Source organism: Quercus lobata, chromosome 5, assembly GCF_001633185.2.
Source record: "Quercus lobata isolate SW786 chromosome 5, ValleyOak3.0 Primary Assembly, whole genome shotgun sequence".
Lineage (NCBI taxonomy): Eukaryota > Viridiplantae > Streptophyta > Magnoliopsida > Fagales > Fagaceae > Quercus > Quercus lobata.
Window position 1 is genome coordinate 20,692,564 of NC_044908.1, and position 27,297 is coordinate 20,719,860.

Consider the following 27,297-nt stretch of genomic DNA (forward strand, 5'->3'; position numbering starts at 1 on the left):
ATTCCTGGACGGTTTATCTAATCTATAATGTCGAATGTCAACTTCTTAGTGTCTTCTAGGAATGTGTCCATTGACTTCCTAAATAATGTTTATAGTCAATAAGAATCTTTATGTTTTGTGGTTTTGACATTATATAAGTGAATACATATTTTTCCACGTTGTATTATTTCCCCGAAACCTTGTTTCCAAGACTTTAGTGTGGGAAACTAAGAATTTTTGGCTAAGAAAGTTTTTCGTTTTGTTTGATTTGCACTTTGTTCTTGCCCGGAAAATGTAACAGAAAAAGGAAGCTGTTGGGGATGAGGATTCGGAACAAGGTTGGGCCCCCAATACAAGTTGTGATCCATAATCATTGGGAAACTTCTAAGACTTTTAAGGCATTGTCTTGTCGGTCTTGATATTTTATAGTTTAAGTTGATGATCCATAAGAGTAAGCCCCACGGCTTTCCCAATCCTTTTCAAGCTTCTAGATAAAAGTATGACAGTCGTTTATTGTCAATAAATAGAGTTCCATTTTTGTTGTTCGAGTGTCATGAAGGGGTGTCAAATCATTGATTAAGGGAGTTATTTTTTTTTGGGTGGGGGGACACTTAACCTAAAAGGCTTATACTATACTAATAACCTATTATTTTCATCATTATTCAATGTAAAACTTTACTCATACGTGTACACCCAACGATCTCACCCTCACATGTGAGTTTTTATCTTTCTGTGGGTCATGAACAAGTCCTACTCGCTCCCCCTTATCTTATAGACTTTTTCCTCATCAACATGTCATCCATGGGCCTTTCATATGCCATCCATGAAAATCACATGTCAACCTCGCACACATATCCATGGAAACCCCACACGTCCATCTCCATGGGAATCTCGTGCCACACCATTATTTAGCACCATTATCAACACTCATTTGTTGGGTCTTTTCTAGATTGTTTATGTGGGCTTTATGGGCTTGCCTTGAGCGATATACTGTCCACACCCGGATTGTGAAAGGGACCCGTCCCTCCTCCATTTGTGAAAGGGCTCTAAGTACACATACCCTGTCCCCGCTCCAACGGTGAAAGGGAAATCAATGACCTTAACCTCTTTGCCTGCATACCACCATGAGCTTTGATACTACTTGCTAGGGAGATAACACCTTAGGGAACCTCTTTGAGTATTAATATAACATATAAAGACACACTTAGCCCAAAAATCTTAAGTCGGTTATGAGCTCAACTATATTATATAAACCACTCATTTTTCTCATTATTATTATTATTATTTGCTGAGTTTTTTCTTATTATTATTTAATATAAGATTTCACTCACATATGTACACCTAACATGAGTGCACAACTTGCACAAACAAGTGAAGAGAAAAAGAAAATAATTTTTTTTTATTAATTTTTGGTAGAGAAAGATTATAGATATTGAACTTGTCTCTATCTTGTTGTTAATTGGCCAAATGATGCCGTATTTGAAACTCCATTATAAGTCATCCTCAAAACGACAGCCAATCAAAAGTGTCAAAGTATTTTAATAAACAATTGCTTTTGTACGTGACACCATAAACATCTATCAGAGTGATAATTTTCTCCTATTTACTATACTAAGCATTTTATGTTGTTTTTTTGAGAAAGTTAATTACTTAATTGTTATAGTTCATAAAAATAAAAAAATAAAATAAAAATAAAAATAAAATAACTTAATTAATGTGTGGCTTTTAGGTCTCCTCTTTAGTTAGGCTTATAAATAGCACATCCATTAGAATTCTTCTCATCGGTCCCAAACCTCCTTTGATAATTAGAGATGGAGCGACGGGGTAGAGTAAGACTGGATCATGGGTGCTCAGCTCCTGCCCCACAAGGCCATAAGGCAGTTGCCCTACCTTGCCCCGTCCAGCCTTGCAAGACCCCACTCTATGTTAACCTGCCCAACCATGCCTTGCCCTACATTAATTATAATAATATAAAATTATACTTAAAATTGCAATTAAATTTATCACATAAAATGGTTTGGCCGGTTGTGAAAGTTCAAAAAAAACGTGTACAAAACACCTTTGAACGTTTAGACCCCCAAATTACAACTTAACCAATTCAAGCAATATGTCAAACAACTAGTGTGCGGAAACTTAACATATGCTATAATACGAAATTGGTTAAATCCTATCTAAGCCATAACAAAATAAAACCACAGCAGATAATAAAAAGGCAAAGATAGAGAGGAAGGAAGATGCAAACACAAAGACAACACGCGATGTGTTATCGAAGAGGAAACCGAAGCCCTCGGCGTAAAACCTCTCCGCCGCCCTCCAAGCGGTAAACAATCCACTAGAAAATACAGTTGGGATACAAGGACAGCAATAGACCCTCCAAGCCTAATCTACCCAGTGCACCTAAGCCCTCCAAGTTTCTTGCTCCAACGAGGTTGCGCCGAACCTTTTTCTTTTCTAGCTTCCCGGATTCCGCTACTAGACCGTAGCATCAACCAATGAAGATTGGTTCCTTCCTAACTGCTTCCTAGAAATCCAAACAGCAGTCTCACAATGATGATGATGGTGAGAACCTGGTTTGGTATAATGCCTCTCAAGGATTTGACAATGGAGAGGAAGAGAGTTGAGGAATTTGAAGAGTCTCTAAGGTATAGATTGTGTGTGAATCAATCTTGTTTTTCTTTAGGGTTTCTCTCTCAAAATTCTCTCTGGAAGCTCTCTTTCAATCGTGGGTAATAGGGTATTTATACTGGAGTGGGAGAGGAATGTGAAACGTCAGGTTTTACAAAACAGGGGTGGCTCGCGGCTTGACCTCGCGGCTTGACTAAGTCGCGAGATCCAGTCGCGAGATAACCGTATGGCCAGTTGTCCTGTTTGTCCTGTAGTGCTCCAGCTAGCATGACTGTTCATCTTCCAGCATGCTTGGCACGTGTGCTACTTCTGGCGGCTTGCAGCCGCGAGTCACCCGCGAGTCCTAGCCGCGAGTCACCCGCGAGTCCTAGCCGCGAGTCTCTATTTTTGCACACTCTTGAGCAAACTTCACTCTATCTCACTCACTACCCTTACATCAAACCCACCTAAATACAGGGTTACTAAATGCTGAATTACAAGCAAATTTGGCACGGAATAAAGCCAATTAGATGGTTGAATAAATTCAACCTTACAATCTCCCCCTTTGGCTATTCCGTGACAAAACCCTAAAACAGACTCTAGACTTAACATGTGAGTTGGGAACAGTTGAACAAAACTCACTCACACCTAACTCTAGAAGCTGTGAAGCACTTGAATCATATGAACACAATACTCCTGAAACACAACAATACACCATGATCATTGTAAGCAGAAAATTATAAATGCATATGAAACAGGCAATATGTGATCAAGCAAAGATGGAGTTAAGAAACAAATCATGGCTTGATCAACCAAGTGAACACCACAAGGTAGTGATCACAGTGCTCATTCATACTTGGAATGAACACAAGGACACACAAGTTAACAAGCACAAGGCAAGACACTTGTATGTACAACACTCAACCAATGCATAACACACAAGGTATATGCATCTAGGAACAATCCTACAAGGGCACAAGAGTGACAGTACATAGACCAAAATGCGGAACATTTAGATTAAAGTACTGATAACAACATAGCATAAAGGCTGCACTAAGCAAGGTACAAACCATAAAGCCTACAAACTATGCATAAAACATAAACCCTAAAAGCTTACAAAAGCACATGGGTACAAACACAAAACATCCTGAATAACATCATCAAAATATATTAAAGTTTAAACCAAGAGTATAGGTTAAGAGTTAGAAACAGCTATACACCAAAACACAGTGTATCAAACCCATAAAAACATTAAACAGTACCCAACAAACATAAACCTAAAACCATAAGTTTAGAGGATAAGACTAAAAACAACAGTATGACAAAAGTATGTGTGTACTCCCCCTATCACTATGCACACTTCCCTTTGAACTTTTCTCCCCCTTACTGAATGCTCTCCCCCTTTTTGTCACGAATAGCTAAAGGCTCTCGTCCAACTTTCGTTGAATATCATCTAGCTGATTCTCCATAGTCTCGAGACGCATTTGGACATGGTTGTTTGTGGAGTAGAGAAGTGCCACAAGCTCATCAACGCGTTTCTGAATATGCTCAAGTACACTGCCGACTCTATTAGTATGAGGAGCAGTCTGTGCTTGCGGAATACGAGCCGGTGAAGTTTCAGGAACAGCACGTGATGTAGATGTGGTATGTGCAGGTGTCTCTGAGTCAGGGGCAGATGGAGTAACCGGAGAGATGTGAGCACTCCTTGGTGATTTAGAGGAATGACTTCTGCTAGCTTGAAGAGTGAACAAGGAAATGGGACGTTGACGAGTCAACATTTTTCCATCTGCAGGAGGAATAATGCCTTCACGAAGAATGAGCTTGATGATGAGATTGGAAAATGGAATGACTCCTCGAGCTGCAGATCGACACGCGGTCTTCCTCAAGGTGTAGTAGATGTGAGCACATATATCAATGGGGGCTCCTGTAATAAGGTCACAAAGAAACAGAGCTCTCCCAAGATTGATGAATGTAGTGTTGGACAGTGGGTAGAGATTGGTGAACATGATCAACTTTAGTGTGGTCAGCTCAGGTGCAAACTTTGCGGTGCTGATGGAGGTTCCTGCACTGGATACTTCATGATCGTATCCTAGGATTTGTAAAATTTCTCCAACTTCTGGATTTCGTTCATCGTAAGGAGTTATATTCACATTCTGAGGTCTGGTGATGCCGAGAAGATCTGCGATGGAGTCTGGGGTAACACTAAAATCTGTTCCTCTGACCCAGAAAATGAGTTCAGGTCCAAGATCAGTTGCATTGGAGAAGCATTCTTTGACCAGCTCATCCATTGGATCATCAAAGTTCCCGAACAAGTTTGCCCAATCTCGTTTCTCAAAGATTCGAGGGATGAAAGTGGTCCCTAAGGTGTTGAACTCTACCACCCGTTCCACTATAGTGGTTGACTTGTCAAACACGTTTGAGTAGACGTGTGAGTTAAGCGGAAGTCTGAACCTATCCTCATTGGGATCTTGAGATGCCTGAGATGATAGACGAGTCCTTTTAGCAACTAGTGTTGCTGGTTCGTCAGCAACAATGTCTTTACCCCTGGAAGATCGACGAGACATCTGCAAGAGAACAGGCCCACAGCAAAGAACCAAACAACAATACCACACAAGATAAATGTCAACATGATTCAGTGTAAACAAAATTTCAATATATAAACACAAACTGAAGATAGTGTAGACCCAACCAAACTCCCAACAATACAAAGAAACACAAAATAACAGGTGCATCAAAATGGTGATAGTGCACAAAGACATAGAGAGACAACACACCTGACAAAACTGTCAATGAGACAGGTTATCATGACCATGATATGCAAACAGATACAGCATTCGAACATTTAGAGCAGATAACATAAAACACTCCACCAGAGATATGAGCAAGGGAAAATATTTCAACATGAAGAAACCAATCATTCATACTAGAGCACATGGTTGAGAGACATACATTATGTTATCATAAAAACTCAGTAACCAATACCGAACACCAACATCAATACTCAAGCAAGTGAAATGAGTAAGTCAAATAGACACCAAACCCATTTAAGAAAAGATTTTCAGACTCAATAATAGGCAAATATCAGAACAATGAAAATCACATTGTGACCGCTCAACATGAAAACAAATGAGAACAATATCGAACAAGACACGCCATACCCATTACACAAGATAGAAGTATTTCGAACACAATATCAATCCAAACAGTAGCAAAAATATCCAGGAAAAGGGAAAATGAGATAGAGAAAGCAAAAACCCATACCTTTTCTTGATGATTTGGATAAGAAATGAAGCACCAATGAGGTTTGAAAATGGATTCACAGAGTGTTTGGAAAGGAGAAAGTTTAGAGAGAAGATGAACAGTCACAAAAGTTCGAGGGAAAAACTGAAAAGAGGTTTAAAAACTGCTCCTGTTTCTGCCAAACACGCGATTTTCGCGACTTGATTAAGTTGCCACACAGTCGCCAGCTCAAGCCGCCAAAGCACTCAAGAACAAAAATTTGAAAAATTTTTCTAAGTGTTTTTCGCGACTGGAAGGTCTACCCGCGAGTGAGTCGCGAGCTGAGCCGCGAAAATCTCTAAGTGAACCTCGCGACTGGACCTTCCACTCGCGAACAAGTCGCCAAAAATGACCAGCGAAGATGCGACTGAGGCTCGCGACTTGACATACCCGCGACTGAGCCGCCAAAACAGGGCAAAACTGGATTTTTGAAATTTTCAGATTTTTCAAACAAAATACTTTCCAAAAACACCTAAAATACTCAAAAATCTTTTTGTACTTGAATTAACACAGATTGAGCATGTGAAAACATATTTCATCAAGTACAATCACACAAATGAATATGGCATTTATTGAACATAAACTTGTGTGTTGTGTGTGGATATCAACAATGAGATAGTCCTTCATCTAATGTGAAGCTTCAATGATCAATTCAACCAAGGCATACACAATTAGCCCTAGATCATGTGACCCATCTCAATTATAGAAATATGTATATATGACTTCCCACAAAACTTGATAACATGATTTGGAGCTTTACATTTGACTCCACTTTCAATCATAACATTTGATCTTTTTGATCTTTTGAGTCAATCACCTCTCATTGTGAGAGTGATATTTGATATTTCACTTTAATGAATAAGCCTTTGGCTTTTTGAATAAACATTCACTTTAATATAAGGTCGCTTACCCTTTTTCCTAGTCAAATACTAGAATGTGCGACAGGCTTTTGCAGCTCAATATCTCTTTTCATTTGGAGATTTACATTTGGTGAGCTCTTTTTAGCAAAACAAAAATAAAGAGTGGGAAGATATATAGACATAAGTCTATACAAGTCTCAAGATCAACATAACCATTCACTAATCATTCATGACAAGTTTGAAAATCTATTTACAACAATCACATAGATTTCAAGATTTTTCCCACAGTGATATAAGTGCATGAAAACAAGCAATGCTCGAAAATGCACAAAGCCATTAGCACAAAAGTACAAGGCAAAACAAGTTTTGAGACAAAACTCAACAAAATCAATCAAGCCTTTTGATTTTCTAATTTTTATGTGATTTTTGGATTTTTGACACAAGAGACAAAAAGATTGATAAGACAAAAAAATATTCACAAGTAGACAAGCAAACAACCAACATAAAAAACAGCAAGCAAACCAAACAAACATTGTCACAAAGCATAGGAAGTATTAATGCATGGACATGTTTTAATGCTTATACATGAGTACCCTTATTCACCCACACGTCACTTGCGTTTGGGGTGATTTTCTTATAGGATTGGGTACGGGAGTTAGGGCTTTCAAACCTTCGTGAGAAGCTTTCCAAGCAGTTGGTGAATGCACCAATCATCTTCATCACGTTCATCATTCCGGGATCACCATTCTGATCTCTAGATTTATCTCCAGCCCAAATTCTTCTATCATTTCTAGGTCCTCCTGACCTTTGAGGAGTTGCACTATTCTTTGCTCTCAGCTTTTGGCAATTTGATCGAGTATGCCCTTAAAGTCCGCAATAGTGGCACACATAAGTTCCTCTAGGACCTCTTTGTGGTCGTGGACGTGACTTGGCACGAGATTCAGACCTGCCCACAGACTGATTACGAGGATTTAACATCCGTTGGTTCACCAAATTCTTCTTCTCCTCCACCTCGAGCTTCTCACCAGTAAGGTTAGCTACAACTGGATCTTTGGCCTTTACAAACTTCACTTCTTTAGTGACATTTCCAGATGAACTACCTCCTCCGGTATATCCCAATCCGGATTTGTCTGAAAAGCTCTTTTGAGATGAGATAACATCATCTAGCTTCTTGGTGGTGACCCTCTCTACTTTAGCATTTGCTTGCACAACCTCACTCTCAAGAAATCTTACTTTTGTGTAAGCTTCGGACAACTCACCATTCAGTGTTTCTATCTCACATTTGGCCTCCCTATATCGGATTAGGAGACTTTTGTAGTCCTCCTCAGCTTTCTTCATTTTTCTCACAGCAGCCTTGGCCACCCTTGTGTACTCCCCCGACTTCTCCAAAAGTGAGTTATAATTCTCCTGAAGATTTGCTGTGCTTCCATCTTCTTCAGCATCCGATTCTTCAACAATTCCTAGTGATTCATCATCACTATGTTCTCCAAGGTCTCGTACAAGCAGATTCAACTCATCTGAAGACTCAACATGAGCAATAGTCATAAAAGCCGAATAGTTCCCCTCTCCATCACAGCTCTCTTCAGATTCTGAGTCAGACGAATCCGAGTCACTCAAGGTCGTGGCATACACTTTACCTTTCGATTTCAAATAATTCGGACATTCCTTCTTAAAGTGTCCATGCCCGTTACATTCGAAACAAGTGACACCTTGTGTAGGTTGGGATTCTTTTCCATCTTTCCTTTTGAATTCCCTTTTCTCCCTTCCAGAACTTTGGAATTTTCTTTTATCATCAAATTTGCCATTATTTTTGAATTTCAAAAACTTTTTGAAATTTTTGACAAGGTATGCAACATCTTTGTCAACCACATCTTCTCCCGATGAGTCTTGATCTTCCACCTTCTCATTAATGGTCTTTAGAGTAAGAGATTTACTCTTCCGTTGATTGGGCAGCGACATCTCATAAGTCTGCAGAGAACCAACCAGCTCCTGCACTTTGATGTCATCGAGGTCCTTGCTCTCTTCAATTGCTGTCACTTTAGCTTGAAAACTTTCCGGCAATGATCGAAGGATCTTCCTTACAATCTTTGAGTCCTCCGTTTTCTCCCCCAAGTTGAACTTGCTGACAACCACTTCATTTAACTTCCCATAGAAAGAGTCAAAAGACTCATCCTCACTCATTTTGAGCTCCTCAAACCGAGTGGTCAGCATTTGTAACTTGGTGTCTTTCACTTTCTTCGTGCCTTCATAGGTAGTTTCCAAAATCTCCCATGCTTCTTTGGCCACGGTAATATGAGAAATCCTGTGAAATTCATCTGGAGACACACCACAGAAAATAGCATTGAGTGCTTTACTGTTAGCATTAGATGCAGCAAGTGCTGCCTTATCCCATGTGGATTTAGCTGCCTCTGGTTTGGTCCAACCAATCTCAACAGCATCCCAAACGGATTCATCAATAGAACACAGAAAAGCTCTCATGCGAACCTTCCAAAAAGCATAATTACTACCATCAAAATATGGAGGTGCATTTAGGGATTGAGACCTATCCATCTCAAAAGGGAGTCAAGGATCATACAATGGTAATGAAACCAATAGCAGTGTACCCGCTCTGATACCAATTGAAAGTTCAAAAAAAACGTGTACAAAACACCTTTGAACGTTTAGACCCTCAAATTACAACTTAACCAATTCAAGCAATATGTCAAACAACTAGTGTGCGGAAACTTAACATATGCTATAATACGAAATTGGTTAAATCCTATCTAAGCCATAACAAAATAAAACCACAGCAGATAATAAAAAGGCAAAGATAGAGAGGAAGGAAGATGCAAACACAAAGACAACACGCGATGTGTTATCGAAGAGGAAACCGAAGCCCTCGGCGTAAAACCTCTCCGCCGCCCTCCAAGCGGTAAACAATCCACTAGAAAATACAGTTGGGATACAAGGACAGCAATAGACCCTCCAAGCCTAATCTACTCAGTGCACCTAAGCCCTCCAAGCTTCTTGCTCCAACGAGGTTGCGCCGAACCTTTTTCTTTTCTAGCTTCCCGGATTCCGCTACTAGACCGTAGCATCAACCAATGAAGATTGGTTCCTTCCTAACTGCTTCCCAGAAATCCAAACAGCAGTCTCACAATGATGATGATGGTGAGAACCTGGTTTGGTATAATGCCTCTCAAGGATTTGACAATGGAGAGGAAGAGAGTTGAGGAATTTGAAGAGTCTCTAAGGTATAGATTGTGTGTGAATCAATCTTGTTTTTCTTTAGGGTTTCTCTCTCAAAATTCTCTCTGGAAGCTCTCTTTCAATTGTGGGTAATAGGGGTATTTATACTGAAGTGGGAGAGGAATGTGAAACATTAGGTTTTACAAAACAGGGGTGGCTCGCGGCTTGACCTCGCGGCTTGACTAAGTCGCGAGATCCAGTCGCGAGATAACCGTATGGCCAGTTGTCCTGTTTTGTCCTGTAGTGCTCCAGCTAGCATGACTGTTCATCTTCCAGCATGCTTGGCATGTGTGCTGCTTCTGGCGGCTTGCAGCCGTGAGTCACCCAAGAGTCACCCGCGAGTCCCAGCCGCGAGTCTCTGTTTTCTTGCACACTCTTGAGCAAACTTCACTCTATCTCATTCACTACCCTTACATCAAACCCACCTAAATACAGGGTTACTAAATGCTGAATTACAAGCAAATTTGGCACGGAATAAAGCCAATTAGATGGTTGAATAAATTCAACCTTACAAGTTGTGACTAGCCATTGTAACTCCTTTAAGGACCTATTGTGGAGCTTATTGATGGCGGATCAATAGAAATGAGCTGGTAGCTAAGGTGGTTACATGCACTTGGGCTTTATGGCACAACAGAAATGAGGTTAGACTTGTGGGAGCAAGGAAGACCGGTAAGGTTATGTTGCAGTGGGCATTGCAGTACCTGGAGGAGTATTATGCAGCTATGGAGTTAACCCAATCACCCTCGGTTCCAGTTGTCCAGGGACTAACATGGACTTCTCCACCCAATCCTTCCTTCAAAATCAATGTGGATGGCGCAACATTCTCAGAGCTAGGAGTAGTAGGGATCGGGGTTGTTGTAAGAGATGCTCAGGGTCAGGTTGCAACGATGCTAAGCAGAAAATTCAATGCCCCTTTAAGGGCAATTGAGAAGGAAGTGAAGGCTATAGAGGTTGGGATGCAGTTTGCTAAGGACACTGGTATTCAGGTTTCATTCTGGAAAGCGATTCCTTGTCTTTATTTCATGCTTTAACTAGACTATCTCCATCTCCCTCTTCAATGGATTCTGTGGTGCAGGGATTGCTAGAGTTTTGCAGTGAATTTCGAAAGTTTTCCTTTTCCCATGTACGCTGTCAGGGTAATAGACCATCTCATCTTTTAGCTAAACATGTTGTACGGCACCTAACGCCCAAGTTCATATTGGGCCTTGGACCATGAATCAATGATATGGGCCAAAGATCCAACCTTCACATCAACAAGACCCCTGGCCTAAACCCACGAATAGCTACCAATGTGAACTGAGTGTTATTCGGACACTTAGAAGGCAGATTGCGTACACTCTGCTCACAGGATGCTTGGGAAACCATTTCTGGGCACTATGCACATGCTCGGTCACATTGCCTGGATACATTGCCGTTTAAGTGCCCGGCAGAACCTTAGGAAACTCCGCTGCCGAACACATTAACTGAAGTGGGAACCATTTCCAAAGCCACTCGTACCTAAAAATCCATTTAAGCCCATTGACATTGGACCCTTCTTTGCACTAAGGGGGAAAATAATGATGATCACCCCATTAACAAAGGCTATAAATAGGAGAAATGAATGGATAGTTGGGGGATGCAATTCTGGGGAAAGAAAAAAGTAAGGGAGATAGAGAGGAGATAACATTGAGAAAGAGGGAGAAAAGTGATTGCATTGGGTCCCTTAGCCTAGGACAACCCAAGGTAAGATACCCAGACCCACCATATAAGTAAATTGTGAGCCCAAATAGTGGTTTGGCCCAGCAAGCCCGTCTTTGGAGCTTACAATTGGCGCCTACTGTGGGGCTCTCCTACAACGCTGTAGTTCTAGAGGGACTCAAACTTGGGGACAATGTCTGAAAGGCGTTCGGGAGACCATGCGGGAACCGTGTCTGTAGGGTCCTCTCGGGGGTCAAGTTGGCGAGAGCGCAGATAGAAAGAACGAGAAGATAGGAGGCATGACCAACTAGAAGTGATGTCCGACACGGGAGAGGGGTCGTACCAAACCCAACGGATGGTTTCTGGGGCTACAGGATGAAGGTAGAGGGAGGAACAGGATGAAGAGCTCGAACGGCTCCGCATACTAGTCAGGGGTTTGGAGCTAGAGGTAAGAGGTAGGCGCCGGGGAGGAGACATAAATGACCGACAACAGGGGGACGGGATTGGGGGAAATAGATATGAAAAGGGATCCAATCAGTCTGGACCTCGACTGCGGCGAAGTCGTTTGCATTCTCGGGAATCCCATCGATACCGAGACCGTTCGCACTTGAGAGAGGGTCTCGACAAAATAGGAATCGGTCTCCCTCCCGGGAATCGGGGCAACGCCGAGACCGTTCACATTCTCGAGAAAACCAAGTAAGGGACTCACTCTCCCCGGAAGAGAGGCGACCCCGGAATGCTGCTATGGACGCCATGAGTCGCGCTCTGCGAAAAGCAGCTCGGTCCCCGTTTTTGAATGAAATCGAGCGAGCCGAAATGCCAAACAAGTTTGCCCGCCCACCGTTCAACTACTATGACGGGAAAACTGATCCGGTAGAACATGTCAGTCATTATATTCAAATGATGTCTTTGCATACTCATAATGATGTGCTCATGTGCAAGGTATTTCCCTCGAGTTTGGGACCGACCGCATTGAGGTGGTTTAATGGGTTACGGAAAGAATCCATACGTAGTTTCTCCGAGTTGATTCAAGAGTTCGGAGTCCAGTTTGTGATGTGCAGCCAAGTACCTCAACCAGTAGACGCGCTCCTCCTAATGAAAATGAGGGCGAGAGAAACCCTCCGTAGTTACGCCAGCCGATATTGGGAGTTATACAACAAGATTGGTGGAGATAACGAAAGGGTGGCGATAAGCACATTTAGGATGGGGTTGCCCGAGGATTCAGGGCTATGAGAGTCATTAACCAAAAAGCCGCTCGAAGGCATGCGGCAGCTTATGAGACGCATCGAGGAGTACAAATGATTGGAAGATGACCGGCTACAGAGCAAAGGCAAAGCGCTAATGATGACTCGTCCCCGGCAGGCAGGTTTCCCGTTTAGGCCTCGTGGGGATCTGGCAATTCAAGAACCAGCCACACAAATGGGAGAAGTGAACATGATGTTTAAGGAACCAGTACACAGGATTCTTGACCGGATCAAACACGAGCCGTATTTTCGATGGCCGAACAAGATGGGAGGGGACCCATCCAGAAGGAATCAGAGTCTGTACTACACTTATCACCGAGATAAGGGTCACACCACCGAATAGTGTCGGGTATTAAAGGACCATCTCGAGTAGCTAGTCAAGGCCGGGCACTTAAAGGATTTCGTGCTAGACTCGGGGGACAAAGTCGTAGGGCAAGATACCCGGCAAAGGGGAAACCCTTTCCCACCTCCTGTGGGAGTAATTGAAGTAATCTATGTTGCGTCGAAGAAGCTCATTGTAGGGAGGAGTAAAAGAGTGTTGACAGTAGTACCGGTAGAAGGCAACCCGGGTATACAGTCGCCGGGTAAGAAGATGAAGTTTGCACGGGAGCCAGTATCGTTTGACAATGACGATTTAAAGGGGACGATTCAGCCACATGATGACGCGTTAGTGGTCACGGCCCGAATAAACAGCTTCTTAGTAAAAAGGGTGATGATAGACTAGGGAAGCGAGGCCGAAGTGATGTACCCCGATCTATTCAAGGGACTCGGACTAAGGAAGGAGGACCTCATAAAGCACACTTCACCTTTGGTTGGGTTTGATGGCAAAGTAGTGATTCCTGAGGGGCAAATCTCTCTCCCCGTGATTATGGGAGGGAAAGAGGTATCTGTAACGTTTACAATAGTAAGTTCATTTTCCCCGTATACTGCTATCCTGGGAAGACCATGGATCCACTCAATGAGGGCCATCCCATCAACACTACATGTAAAGATTAAATTTCCAACCGAGCGGGGTGTTATTGTAATAAAAGGAGACCAGCAAGCGACCAGACATTGCCTTACTGCCGTAGTGAACTGGAAGCAGGGGAATTAGGCTAGTCAGGGAGAAATCACCAGGCAACTGGTTGGAGACATGGAGGCTGGGCAGCCCAAACAGGGGCGTGTTGAACAGGAGGATGTGTCCCTATAAGGCCTGTTATAGCAATTAAAGGATCCCTGAGAAGGGATGGAGGCTGGCTGCGCTGAGGAGTTAGTAAAGGTAAAAATACTGCCGGACACTAATAAATATTTTCAAGCTGGAACAAGCATGAGTTGCGAGGAAAGAGTCCAAGTATTTCTATTTCTGGTTCAAAACTTAGATGTTTTCGCTTGGGATCCTTATGAAGTTCCCGGGGTCGATCCCGGGTTTATTGTCCACAAACTTAATGTGGACCCTTCATATCCCCCGAAGAAGCAGAAGCCAAGAAGGTCGGCCAAAGACCACGATGAGGCAGTAAGACAGGAGGTAGAGAAGCTGAAGGAGGCAGGAGCCATAAAGGAGACCTTTTTCCCGAAATGGCTGGCAAATACCGTGGTTGTTCGGAAGAAGAACGGCAAATGGAGGATTTGTGTGGATTTCACAGATCTGAACTGAGCATGCCCAAAGGACCCATTCCCCATGCCAAAGATTGACCAATTAGTGGACGCCACTTACGGGCACCCTAGGATGAGCTTCCTGGATGTCTTCCAAGGGTACCATCAGATTGCCTTAGCTGGTGAAGACCAGGAGAAAACGGCGTTCATATCCCCCGATACTAATTATCATTACACCGTGATGCCTTTTGGGCTAAAGAATGCCAGGGCAACATACCAACGGATGATGACGAGGATGTTTCGGGATAAAATTGGGCATACGGTCGAAGTGTATATCGTCGACATGGTGGTAAAAAGCAATCAAGAGGTCCGGCATGTAGAGGATCTCCGGGGAGTGTTCGAGGTGCTGCGAAAGCACAGATTGCGTCTTAACGCAGAAAAATGCGCCTTTAGAGTGAAGGCTGGCAAATTTTGACGTACTTGATCACCAACAAGGAGATAAAGGTCAATCCCGACCAAATAGAAGTCATGAAGCGTCTCCGATCACCGAGCAACCCGAAAGAAGTACAGGTATTGACCGGGATGCTGGTCGCTCTCAACCGGTTCATCTCAAAATTTTCCAATCACTGCCGTCCTTTTTATCAGCTTTTGAAGAAGTGGAAGGGGTTTCGGTGGGATGATGAATGTGAAAAGGCTTTCTAGGACCTTAAGGAGTACTTAGTGCGAGCACCAATGTTAAGTGCACCAGAACCTAGAGAGGAATTATTCATGTACCTTTCGGTATCCGAACATGCTGTAAGTGCTGTGCTTTTAAGGGACCAAGGAGTACAACAGCCCATGTATTATATCAGCAAGACTCTAGTCGACACCGAGACCAGGTATTTGCCCTTGGAAAAATTGGTGTTGGCCCTAATGCATGCTACCAGGAAATTGCCACAGTACTTCCAGGCTCATACCATATATGTGCTGACTAAACATCCCTTACAGTCATTATTGAAAAGATCTGATCTCACGGGACGAATAGCTAAATGGGGGACACGACTCGGGGCATTCGACGTGAGGTATAAGCCGAGAAGTGCAGTAAAGAGGTAGGTATTAGCAGATTTTGTCGCAGAATTCTCTCCTAAAGGGGAAATGGTCTATCAGGTAGAGCACCGCCCGTGGAAGGTACATGTGGATGGGGCTTCCAGCGCTAAAGGGGCCGAAGCCATGGTAGTCATAATCACCCCGAAGGGAATTCTCTTGGAGCATTCGTTCAGGTTGGGGTTTAATGCCTCTAACAATGAGGCAAAGTATGAAGCTTTGCTTGCCGAACTGAGGGCAGTTTCACGGTTAGAGGCCCAGGATGTGGAGATTTATTTAGATTCAAGACTCATAGTCAACCAGGCATAGGGGAATTTTGAGGCTCGAGATCCTCAGATGAAAGTATACTTAGACTTGATGAAGCAGGTCATGGATGGCTTTTGTACGGTGAAGGTGATTCAAGTGGCCCGAGCACAGAACAGACATGCTGACTCTCTCGCCACTCTGGCATTGTCAATTGCCAAGGATATTCCCCAGCTTATCAGAGTGGAACTCATCCCCAGGCCCAACATTAAGGTGGCAGGAAATGAGGGGGCTGCGAGAGTCGAAGTCACAGCAGTCACAACGCTTGGACCGAGCTAGATGGACCCTATCATAGATTTCTTGGTCGATGACCGGATTCCGGACAATGAGAAGGAGGCCAACAAGGTCCGCAGGGTGGCTGCCCGGTACTGGTTGTCTGGAGACTGGAAACTCTATCGTAGGTCATTCAGAGGGCCATATTTGTCATGCTTACACCCGGAGAAAGTAGGCCAGCTCCTGATCGAGTTGCATGAAGGGGTATGCGGCAGCCATGTAGGGGGACAGTCACTAGCACACCGAGCAATGACTCAGGGATTCTGGTGGCCCCAGATGCAGAAGGACGTTGCAGAATACGTTCGAAAGTGTGAACAGTGTCAGAAGCACGCCCCTCAGATACACCGGCTTGCCGGGCATTTGAACCCGATTAGTAGTCCTTGATTCGTGTTGGTAGCCGTTGATTACTTCACCAAATGGGCGGAGGCAGAGGCTTTAGCCAATATCCGGGACGTAAATGTGAAGAAATTCGTATAGAAGAACATAATCACCAGGTTCAGGGTCCCGGACTCCCTTATATCGGACAACGGATTGCAGTTTGACAATCGAAGTTTTCGCAAATTTTGCAGCAATATCGGCATCAGGAACAAGTACTCTACTCCGGCGTATCCCCAGGGCAATGGCCAGGCGAAGGCCGTGAACAAGGTGATCGTGAACGGCTTGAAGTGAAGGCTGGAAGAAGTGAAAGGCAACTGGGCTGAAGAATTACCAAATGTTTTGTGGGCATACCGGATAACTTCTCGAAGATCCACGGGTGAAACCCCATTCTCTCTCACTTACGGGGCTTAAGCCGTGATATCAATCGAGGTCAACCTATGTAGCGCACGGGTCTCAGAATTAAATACGAAACAGAACGAAGGTCAGCTAACGCGGTGCCTAGATTTACTTGAAGAATACCAAGAAGTAGCAACCATAAGGCTAGCAGAGTATCAACAAAAGCTTGCCCGGCGCTACAATCAAGGTGTAAGGGTGAGAGAATTTAGCACCGGAGACCTGGTACTAAGAAAGGCAGTAGGAAGCATGCGAGATACAAATACCGGGAAGCTTGCCCAAACTTGGGAAGGACCGTACAGAGTTACAGCTATTGCAAGCGTGGGGGCATATTATCTTGAAGACATGAACGAAGTACCATTGCCCCGACCTTGGAATGCTTATAATCTCAAGAAGTTTTATTATTGACCGTCCATGCATGAAAAAATGTGTATTGTACTGACTCATATGATAAAGATGAAACTAGTTTGTTCTTGCTAGGCAAATTCTTGTTGTTCACTATGTCTGGTTGATGGACAAAGGGGAAGCTTAGGAAATTCAAGCAGCTCAAAAATACTTCTAAGGACAGAAGCTTGCTTCTTAGTTCGATTCCTATCATCGAGCAAGTGGAAACCTTACTAAAATATTTTTAAGGATAGAAGCCTGCTTCTCGGTTTGATTCCTAGCACCGAGCAGGTGAAAACCTTACTAAAATACTTCTAAGGACAGAAGCCTGCTTCTCAGTTCGATTCCTATCACCGAGCAGGTGGAAACCTTACTAAAATACTTCTAAGGATAGAAGCCTGCTTCTCGGTTCTATTCCTATCACCGAGCAGGAGGAAAACTTACTAAAATATTTTTAAGGACAGAAGCCAGCTTCTCGGGTCGATTTTATCACCGAGCAGGTGGAAACCTTACTAAAATACTTCTAAGGACAGAAGCCTGCTTCTCGGTTTGATTCCTATCACCGAGCAGGTGGAAACCTTACTAAAATACTTCTAAGGACAAAAGCCTGCTTCTCGATTCAATTCTATCACCGAGCAGGTGGAAACCTTACTAAAACATTTCTAAGATTATAAGCCTGCTTCTCGGTTCAATCCCCATCACCGAGTAGGCAGAAAACTTGCTCGGAATTCCAGAAAACACAATCCAACTTCCCGGTTCAACCCCTATCAACCAACAAGGGAAAGCCATGCATACATTTGCAGAAACTTTGAAATAAACATAAGAAAGGGAAAATATACATGCATCATCACAATTGATCGGTAAATAACGCAAATTTGAAATCAAGCATGATAAATCAATCTTGTCATCACCAAAACCCGGTGATATTGGGATTCAAAGACCGAGCAAACTGTTTAAAACCAGGAAATAATTGTCTAGTCGCCACAGCCCGGCGACTTGGAAAAACCAACGCGAAATTAAATAAAAACTATAAGAATAAAAGTGAATAGAAGAAATGTAAAGCAGGTTCGGCAATTAAGACGAAAGTTCCACGGGCTGCGTCTCGGAGGTCATTTCGACGGAGTGGTGCTCGGGCACGGGGGGCTGGGAATGGGCATCTTCGCCTTGAGGGCCTTCAATGGTAGGGTTACTGGTTACTTCTGCCCCGATCATCTCCACGTGGGCATCAATCTGCTTCACCAGCTCCCTCAAACTATCCGTCTCCTCCTCTTCGTTTGGATCGGCTGGGTTTTGAGCGGTAGGGATAGAGGCTGGAACGGGGATCTAATTAGGGTCCCTAAGAGGGGAGTCCTCGGGCACCCTAGGGCCTGTAGAGCAGCCATCCAGCCCTCCTAGAAAGATAGTTACCGAGCTTGCATAACCACCGGCTCCACGCTCTTCTCGGCAACGACAAACCCCTTATCGTACCACTTACTCTCACAAGTTTCAAGGGCCGCCCGCAGATCAGCAGCCTCTTCAGATAGAGTGGAGTTCAAGCTTACTGTTTTGGCCAGCTTCACTTCTGTCTCATTCTGCCGCGCCACCAGCTCCGCCAATTTCTTCTTTGTCGAATCCCGGGATTTCTCTGCAACAGCTCTCTTCTCGGCAAATTCGGCAATTTTTGTTTTCTCCTTAGCCGCTTTCACAACCTCTTCCTTACCGGCTTTCTCCCGATCAACCTTCTTGGTAAGATCCTTCACCCTTTCATTTAGTATATGGGCTAGTTGGGCGGCCTGTTAAAGACAATGTTATTCATGCACGGCAACTTGAGGTTACAACGAACATAAAAAATATAAGGACATGCACAGAAGGAAAATGACAATAATAAGAGTGCAAAGGAAGAGGACTTACCACGATGGTGTGTCATTGGAGTCTTCTCCCCATGGACTCATCGGTCCCATTAGTAAATGCACTCACATCTTCGGGCAAGAGGAGACCATGGACCAAGCTTTGGGCAACACAGCCCCCTTCACCCTTTTCCCATGCCCGGATGCTTGCGCTAGCCGGGAGGGGCATGCCGTCCAGCTCGTACGTTGGTTGCCATGGCTACACCGGTCTGGAGGATGAGGCCACATATGTTCCAACCTGGGCCGACGGCTCCTGAATTGTGATACCCCAAGAAGGCTGAAGGGGAGTTTGGATTCGACCCTCTCCCGGGCCGGTGGAGGATTGATCGGTAAGCCTTTGCCTCTTTCGTTGCCGACCGAGAGTAAGGGGAGGCGGGGGATGAGCGGGAGGAGATGGGATGCGCCCTTGGGGTGGAGACTACTACTGAATGACCTGGCTTGCCCCAGGGATGAAACGGCTGACAGTCAAGGTCCTTCTGGTCACTATGTCTTCAGAAGCGGAATGGGTCCTGGACGAGTCACTAGACTCCGCAACTTCTTCCGCGGCTACTTAAACTGGATTCGCGGGTTCGGCTGGTACGGCTTCACGCTGAACGGCCTCGTGAGCGCGTTCCTGAAGATGCTTGGATGCTACTTCGGCCGATTCATCCCTTATAGGCGCGAGTTCGTCTGAACAGGTATACCGCGGGCCGAGGTTACGGGCTTCTCCTACAGTGATGCTGGGGGGGAGGAAGTTCACGTGCCGAACATCTATATAAGAAAGGAGTGGGCTATCTACAATGAGGGCTTGGCCGAAAGGTTGCCAAATGGAGTATACCGGGTCTACGCCGAGGATGAGGTGAGAAGCACGAAGTTGCCCGTCCCGGTGAACGAAGATCTCGGACCTTAGCACAAAATTTAGGTCCCGGAAGTGAACTGTTCTGATATCCTGAGTGAACACTGAACCATTTGCAGCAAAAAGAAAACGAATCAAGGTTAGAGTAAATAAAGTATTTACAATTTTAGGAAACATGAGGAATTGAAGGTTAGGACAAACCAACTTCGCGCTATGACAAAGGGGGAGGAATGTCACCGGCAAACCAATTGCCGCGCACCCGAACAAATTCCCCAGCAGAATTCCTATTAGAGTCCGGCAGACAAGAAAACAGTCGTACCCTGTTATCTCTAGTCTTTAAGTAATAGTTTGATTTCTTCTTTCCACAAAGGCTGTACATGTGGTTTATGTCATGATGGTCTAATTGCAAGCCAAATGTTTGGTTCAGCTTACCCACACAACTCATTACTCGGTAAAAGTTGGGGGCAAGTTGGTCGGCACTCAGCCTGTAGTATCTAAGGGTGTTAAGTAGAAGCGGGTCTATGGGAAACCTGACCCCGCCTTTTAGGACGGACATTAATGGGAAAAAGGCCGTGCCTGCCCCTCTATGGAGGGCGATTTCACTTTCGTGACAATAAGCCAACTCCATATCATCAGGGACGCTAAAGGCTTGCCTAAAGGCGGCTAAGGGAGCTCCGGCGTTCAAGAGATAAGCAAAACCCATCCTATGACTAGAAATTAATGAGGCGCTCTAGGGAAGGAAATGAAAATAAAGGAAAGGGGAAGAAAACTTACTTCTAGCTCTAAGGGAGAGGAGGATTCTGGGTTAGTGGACTGGTGCGCAGGAGAATGCTCAGCAGAGAGAAGTTTCGAAGTGACAGAGAGTGAAAAGTGAGAAAATGGATTAAGATGGGTTATTTATAGGAGCCAAGGAAGGCATCAATTGGTGTGCAATGAGTAACATTAGTTAGCATTAATGAAGTAAAAAGGGAGTGACCTTAGAGATGCCCAAAGTAATCCACACGCGCGCCTCGGTTTGGGAACCGCCAGGTAATAATGATGGCAGAGCTGCAGGATCTAAAGCGACGCGTCTTTTAAGAAGCACATTTATGGACCACTGTAACCCCCCAAGCACATCCACTGGACTTCTCGGGCAAAACACTGCCTCTCTGACTCCTTGATTCGTCCCTGGGGGCCGAGGACAAATCAAGGGGGGGCTATTGTACGACACCTAATGCCCAAGTTCATATTGGGCCTTGGACCATGAATCAATGATATGAGCCAAAGATCCAACCTTCACATCAACAAAAACCCCGGCCCAAACCCACGAATAGCTACCAATGTGAACTGAGTGTTATCTGGACACTTAGAAGGCGGATTGCGTACGCTCTGCTCACAGGATGCTCGGGAAACCATTTCCAGGCACTATGCACATGCTCGGTCACATTGCCCGGATACATTGCCGTTTAAGTGCCTGGCAGAACCTTAGGAAACTCCGCTGCCGAACACATTCACTGAAGTGGGAACCATTTCCAAAGCCACTCGTACCTAAAAATCCACTTAAGCCCATTGACATTGGAACCTTCTTTGTACTAAAGGGGAAAATAATGATGATCACCCCATTAACAAAGGCTATAAATAGGAGAAATGAATGGATAGTTGGGGGATGTAATTCTGGGGAAAGAAAAGAGTAAGGGAGATAGAGAGGAGATAACATTGAGAAAGAGGGAGAAAAGTGATTGCATTGGGTCCCTTAGCCTAGGACAACCCAAGGTAGGATACCTAGACCCACCATATAAGTAAATTGTAAGCCCAAATAGTGGTTTGGCCCAGCAAGCCCATCTTTGGAGCTTACACATGCCAAGGGCAAAGTTGATTTCTCTACCTAGATGGAAGAGAATCCTTATTTCTAAGAACAAGTTCTTCTCTATGATGTATAATCTCTTGCTATTGCTTAATAAAAGTTTGTTGTTTTCCCATAAAAAAAAATAAAAAATAAAAAATAAAAACCTTGTTTCTCAAATAAAAAATCACAATAACTTTATAAACAAATTTATGAGACTGAAATTCCCTCTCTCCTACACTTAATAAAATATTCATCTGCTCTCTCTCTCTCTCAACCCAATCCCATTGCTCGACCCTCTAAAATTTCTCTTTCCTACCAGCCGACCCTAGTTTATCAACACTAGGGATGACAAAATTTGACACGACTCACAAACCCAACACGACTAATCTGTTTATAAATAGGTTATGGGTTGAGGCTAAACGAGTTTGGATCATATACGGGTTGACATGGTTAACCCGTTTAATAAACGAGTTGTATTCACATTCAATATGTGAACCCATTTGACCTGTTTGACTCATTTAGCTTATAAAATTATTAATTATTTTGATATTATTGCTTGATTTATGGTTGTTTTATATGTTTATTTCTATATTTATGGCTGTAATTGTATTTTAATTTTAGATATATAGGAATTGATAAAAATTATATAGGTTAGGTATGACCTATTAATCAAATAGATTATTAAACAAGTTATTTGTACTGAATTTTACATGACTTGTTAATTAAACGAGTTAAATGTGTCAAGTCAAGTTGACTTGTTTAGTAAATAAGTTGTGTTCAGGTTGAGGATTTTTGACACGTTTACTAAACAAGTTGGGTTTGGGTCAACCGATACAGTTGAATACTTATGGTTCAACACGAAACGAACCCAACTTGCGAACTTGAATTGCCACCCCTAACCAACACATATAATTAATCAATCAAAACAACTATAACCAAAAATCACACACAATACCCAAATCCGCAAAATCAAGACCCATAATCAAGTGATGATAGTAAAATGGAGAGGGGATTGCATGAAAAAAAAAGAAAAAAAGAAAAAAAAAAAGATCACTAACTATTGTATGTAGATATTGCATTGTGCAACTTATGTTTAACCTCATCAAAAGGCAAAACTGTCATTTCACAATTTACGGTCAAAATTGTAATTTGGACAGTTGGATTTCTTTTTTTCTTTTTTGAGAAGGACAGTTGGATTTCTTAAATTCACATTAAACAAATCTAAAAGTTATAAAGATCAAAGCAATATTTCATGAGTTTCAATCAGACCACTGGATTGAAAGTGTGCATGTCAAAATATGAAGGCTACTTTGTACGATTGATAAAATTCAAAAAATTCTCAATCATGTTCAATAATAATATCCCTAACTTAATTAAATCCAATATCAATAGTTAATTTATTCATGTTTAAATATTTAGAATAACATTTCACAATCTAAGTGCGTGTTTGGTTTCAAATTAAAATTTCAGTTTATTTTATTATTCAACTTATTTTTGTTACTATTCACGGGCTCTACTGTACTTTCTGATGCTATTTATATGTGTCACTGTATTATTTCAGCTAACTTTTACCTTTATCTACAGTACTTTCAGCAAAAAGTTTTCAGTTTCAGTAAAATAAGTGGATTCCAATTAGAGCATAAAGGTCCGTTTGGATACTATTTCAGCTACTATTCATGGGTCTTATTGTACTATTTCAACTAACTTTTACCTTTATCTATAGTACTTTCAGCAAAAAAAAAAATTCAGTTTCAGTAAAATAAGCAAATCCCAATCAGAGCCTAAGTGTGTGTTTGGCAAAAATTATTTTTGTCAACTTATTTTACTATTTATCTTATTTTTTTACTATTCATGGGTCTCACTGCACTTTTTGGTACTATTCAGGAAAAAAAATTTCAGTTTTAGCAAAATAAGTAGATTTCAAACAGACCATTTGTGTGCGTTTGGCTCCAAATTAAAAAAATCATCTTATTTTACTATTCAGCTTATTTTTATTACTATTCAGCTTATTTTTATTACTATTCATGAGCCCTACTGCACTTTTTGGTACTGTTCATAAGTTCCACTCATGGTTTTAAAAATCGGATTGAACCAGCTGGTCCGACCAGTTCAATCAAGAACTAGCCACTAATCCGGTTCGATTATGACTAAAAACCGAAAAACACCAAAAAATCGGAAATAATTGAGAATCAGCCGGTTCAACCATAAAACTGAGAATTAGTATGATTGAACCGGTTATTAACCGATTGTGTTGAAAACTAAAACTACACATTTTTTTCAAAAAGTTGCATTTTTCCCCCATTCAAATCCAACCTAAAACCTATAAGAATGATGATCCAAAATTATGGGAAGAAAGAAAAACTCAATGAAAAGAGAGAGGTAAAGAACTAAGGATTAAAATGTGATTCTTGATTTTTTTTTTTTTTTTTTAAGGTAAATATGAATTACCTTGGCAGCATCAACTTTCTGAAATTTTTTATTTTGCAGCAAAAATACTTTGAGACCGAGAGAGTAAGAGTGTGAGATTGTAAAGTAAGAGAGTTAAAACAAAAGAGAAGAATGACTTTAGCTCTCAGGGGTAGGTGAATCACTTTTTTTTTTTCTATGTCTTATCCGAGTCACACCTCCTAGGGCCACATTACAAGTTCTTAAAAGGAGCAACCTTTTACAAGACAACTCAATAAAGATAAGAGCATCTACATCAGTGGATGCAAAATCTTGCAAAATGCGAAAAACCCTTCATTTTACACATTTTGACCAAAAAAACACCCACATTAGTGGGTGTAAAATTATGCATAAATGCACAATTACTCAAGTAACCATGCATATATGCATGGTTACTGTAGCACTTGCATTTAATATTTTAATAATTTTTTTCTCTCCTTGTCTCTGGTTGCTCTCACTCTCACCTAACTATCACTTTTTCTCATTTGATCAAATCATCAAACCATCTGATCTCTCGTTGATCAAATCATCTCTCACCACTGCCGTCGATTGCCACCGCCCCAATCTCTTGTCGATCACTTAATCAAATCATCACACCACAGCCTCTCGTTGTTTTATCAAATCGCCGATCGCCACATCCTCTCGATGTTTGATTTCTTATCCTTTGTTTCTCGTTGTTTAATTAGTAGGTTTTCTGGTAGAGGGCTTGATCTTGTCACTACTCACGTCAATCGTCGTTGCCTCGCCGATTGCCACTGCTATCTTTTTCTTTGTTTGATGGTTTTAATTAGTGGGTTTGATGATTTTGATTAGTGGGTTTTGATGATTTTGATTGGTGGGTTTTGATTAGTGGGTTTTAATGATTTTGATTAGTGGGTTTTGATGATTTTGATTGGTGGGTTTTGATTAGTGGGTTTTAATGATTTTGATTAGTGGTTTTGGGATTTTGATGGGTGAGTTGATGATGGAGGTTGGTTTGATGATGGTGGTTGTGTGCGTTGATGATGGAGGCTGGGGATGATTGCCGCTGCTTTGATCATTTATGGTGGCTGGGTATTGAGTCATTTGTGTTCCGGGTATTGAGTCAAGAATGAATATTTTATTAAATAAATGTGTAGAATAGATAAACTGATATGGGTGTTTTATAAAAGTGGATGTATAAAATAGAAAAAACATGTTTTTTCTTGCAAAATAGACAGAAATTATGCATCTACTGATGCAGATGCTCTAAGGGAAGGGTTAAAAAAAAAAAACCATGTCATGTCAGTATTGTGTGTGTGTGTGTGTATATATATAAGTATTAAATATATAATAATATAAATATATATCATACATTGTTAATTTGATTCTTCACAATTATAAAATTTTATATATGGACGATGGATTTTGTTATTTTTATTTCCTAAATCTAATACACAAAAAATAAACTCACATTAATTTTTAAATATTATATATATATATATTTATATATATATATATATAACTTGAATATTCTTAGTTAAAAAACTTTATATATATATATATATTTTTAATTATTTATTATGTCATCGGTTCAACCACCAATTGTACCTTAGTCCAACTAGAAAACCAGTAACCAGTCCTTTTTCCGGTTCTTTCACCATACCAGTATTTTCAGCAAAAAAATTTTAATTTCGACCAGATAAACGGATTTTAAACAGACCCTAATATTGCCACGTAGAGGAATGGGATCAAAGCATATAAGACAATTATGCAAAAAGTACAAATCTATATATATCTAAAAGCTGAAGCGTAGCATTTATTGTTGCTACGCTCCAGTTGAGCCACATCATCGTCCACCTCATTATCATTTTCTTTCCAATTTTCCTATAATTGTTTTTAAAAATTACCTTTTTTTTTATTTTAATATTAACACTTTTTCCACACTTTCTCCACCCTTACCTTTTCATCTCCCCACTACCTTCTATATAAGTATTATTCTTTTTATTTTTATCTCCCCACTACCTTCTACATAAATATTATTCTTCTTCTTTTCATCTCCCCACTACCCTCCACATAAATATTTTCTTCTTCTTTCTCTTCATCTTCTTTTATTTTGTCTCTTCTTATTCACATTTTCTTACTATAAATTTGTAACTATCTATTCCATTCTATGCATGGTTTTCTCTCACAAAAAAGAGGTTCTCTCTCTCTCTCTCTCTCTCAATTTTTCGATGAATTTTTTTATACATTCTTCTATTTATGCCAAATTACTAATCTTTGGGAATCCTTTCTTTTCTTTTTCTTTTTTTTTTCTACACTAGAATCATTATGCTCATTTTCTCACTTAATTTAATCAGGTAGTTTGCTAGAATTCAAAAAAAGGTTCTCTCTCTTTCTCTCTCAATTTTTCGATGAATTTTTTATACATTCTTCTATTTATGCCAAATTACTAATCTTTGGGATTTTTTTTTCTACACTAGAATCATTATTCTTATTTTCTCCTTAATTTGATTGGGTAGTTTGCCGGAATTCAAGTAAAACCAGACAATAAGGAATTTTATGGCATTGGAGAACGCCTAAATATATACTAGCCAAAAGTTGAAAGTCAGCAAATTAGTGGAGCTATGATTAAGCTTTAAACAGGATTGATGGTATTGCCAATGTTCATTAATTAGCATCCTTATTTCTATTTCTCTATATATGTTTCCTAGAATTAGTATTAGTCTCATTTTTATTTTCTCTATTATATTCTAGGTAGACCAAGAGTTCATTAAAACTCCACATTGGTTAATGCCATTTAGATTTGTTTTTAAATTTTTTTTTTCTCTTTATTGTTAAATGTTATCCTATTTTTGTTCTTTCTTATAATTCTAATTAATGTTGATGGTTTTTTTTTTTTTTTGGTTAGTTAAGGTTGATGGTTCTTTCTTACAGAGGAAAGAAGAAATTGAAAACAATTGAATTCCATATAAACCTGTACCTAAAGGGGACAAGAGCCTTTGTTTATTTGATTAGAGACAATATATTAAAGGGGCATATCCTTTGGTCATTGCATTGCATTTCTTAGAGGTTAAAAGATAAAGCTTGT

At 41.5% G+C, this 27,297-nt stretch overlaps 1 protein-coding gene across 1 annotated transcript; it reads left to right on the forward strand.

Moving 5' to 3' along the window:
* Positions 1 to 12,371: 12,371 nt before the first annotated feature.
* LOC115990142 lies at positions 12,372 to 12,860 on the forward strand. Its single transcript, XM_031113999.1, has one exon. It carries the CDS (start codon positions 12,372 to 12,374, stop codon positions 12,858 to 12,860), a length of 489 nt encoding a protein of 162 aa, XP_030969859.1.
* Positions 12,861 to 27,297: the final 14,437 nt, after the last annotated feature.

Coding starts and splice junctions, on each gene's coding strand:
- LOC115990142 (XM_031113999.1), top strand. CDS start 12,372: ATGGACGCCATGAGTCGCGCTCTGCGAAAAGCAGCTCGGTCCCCGTTT.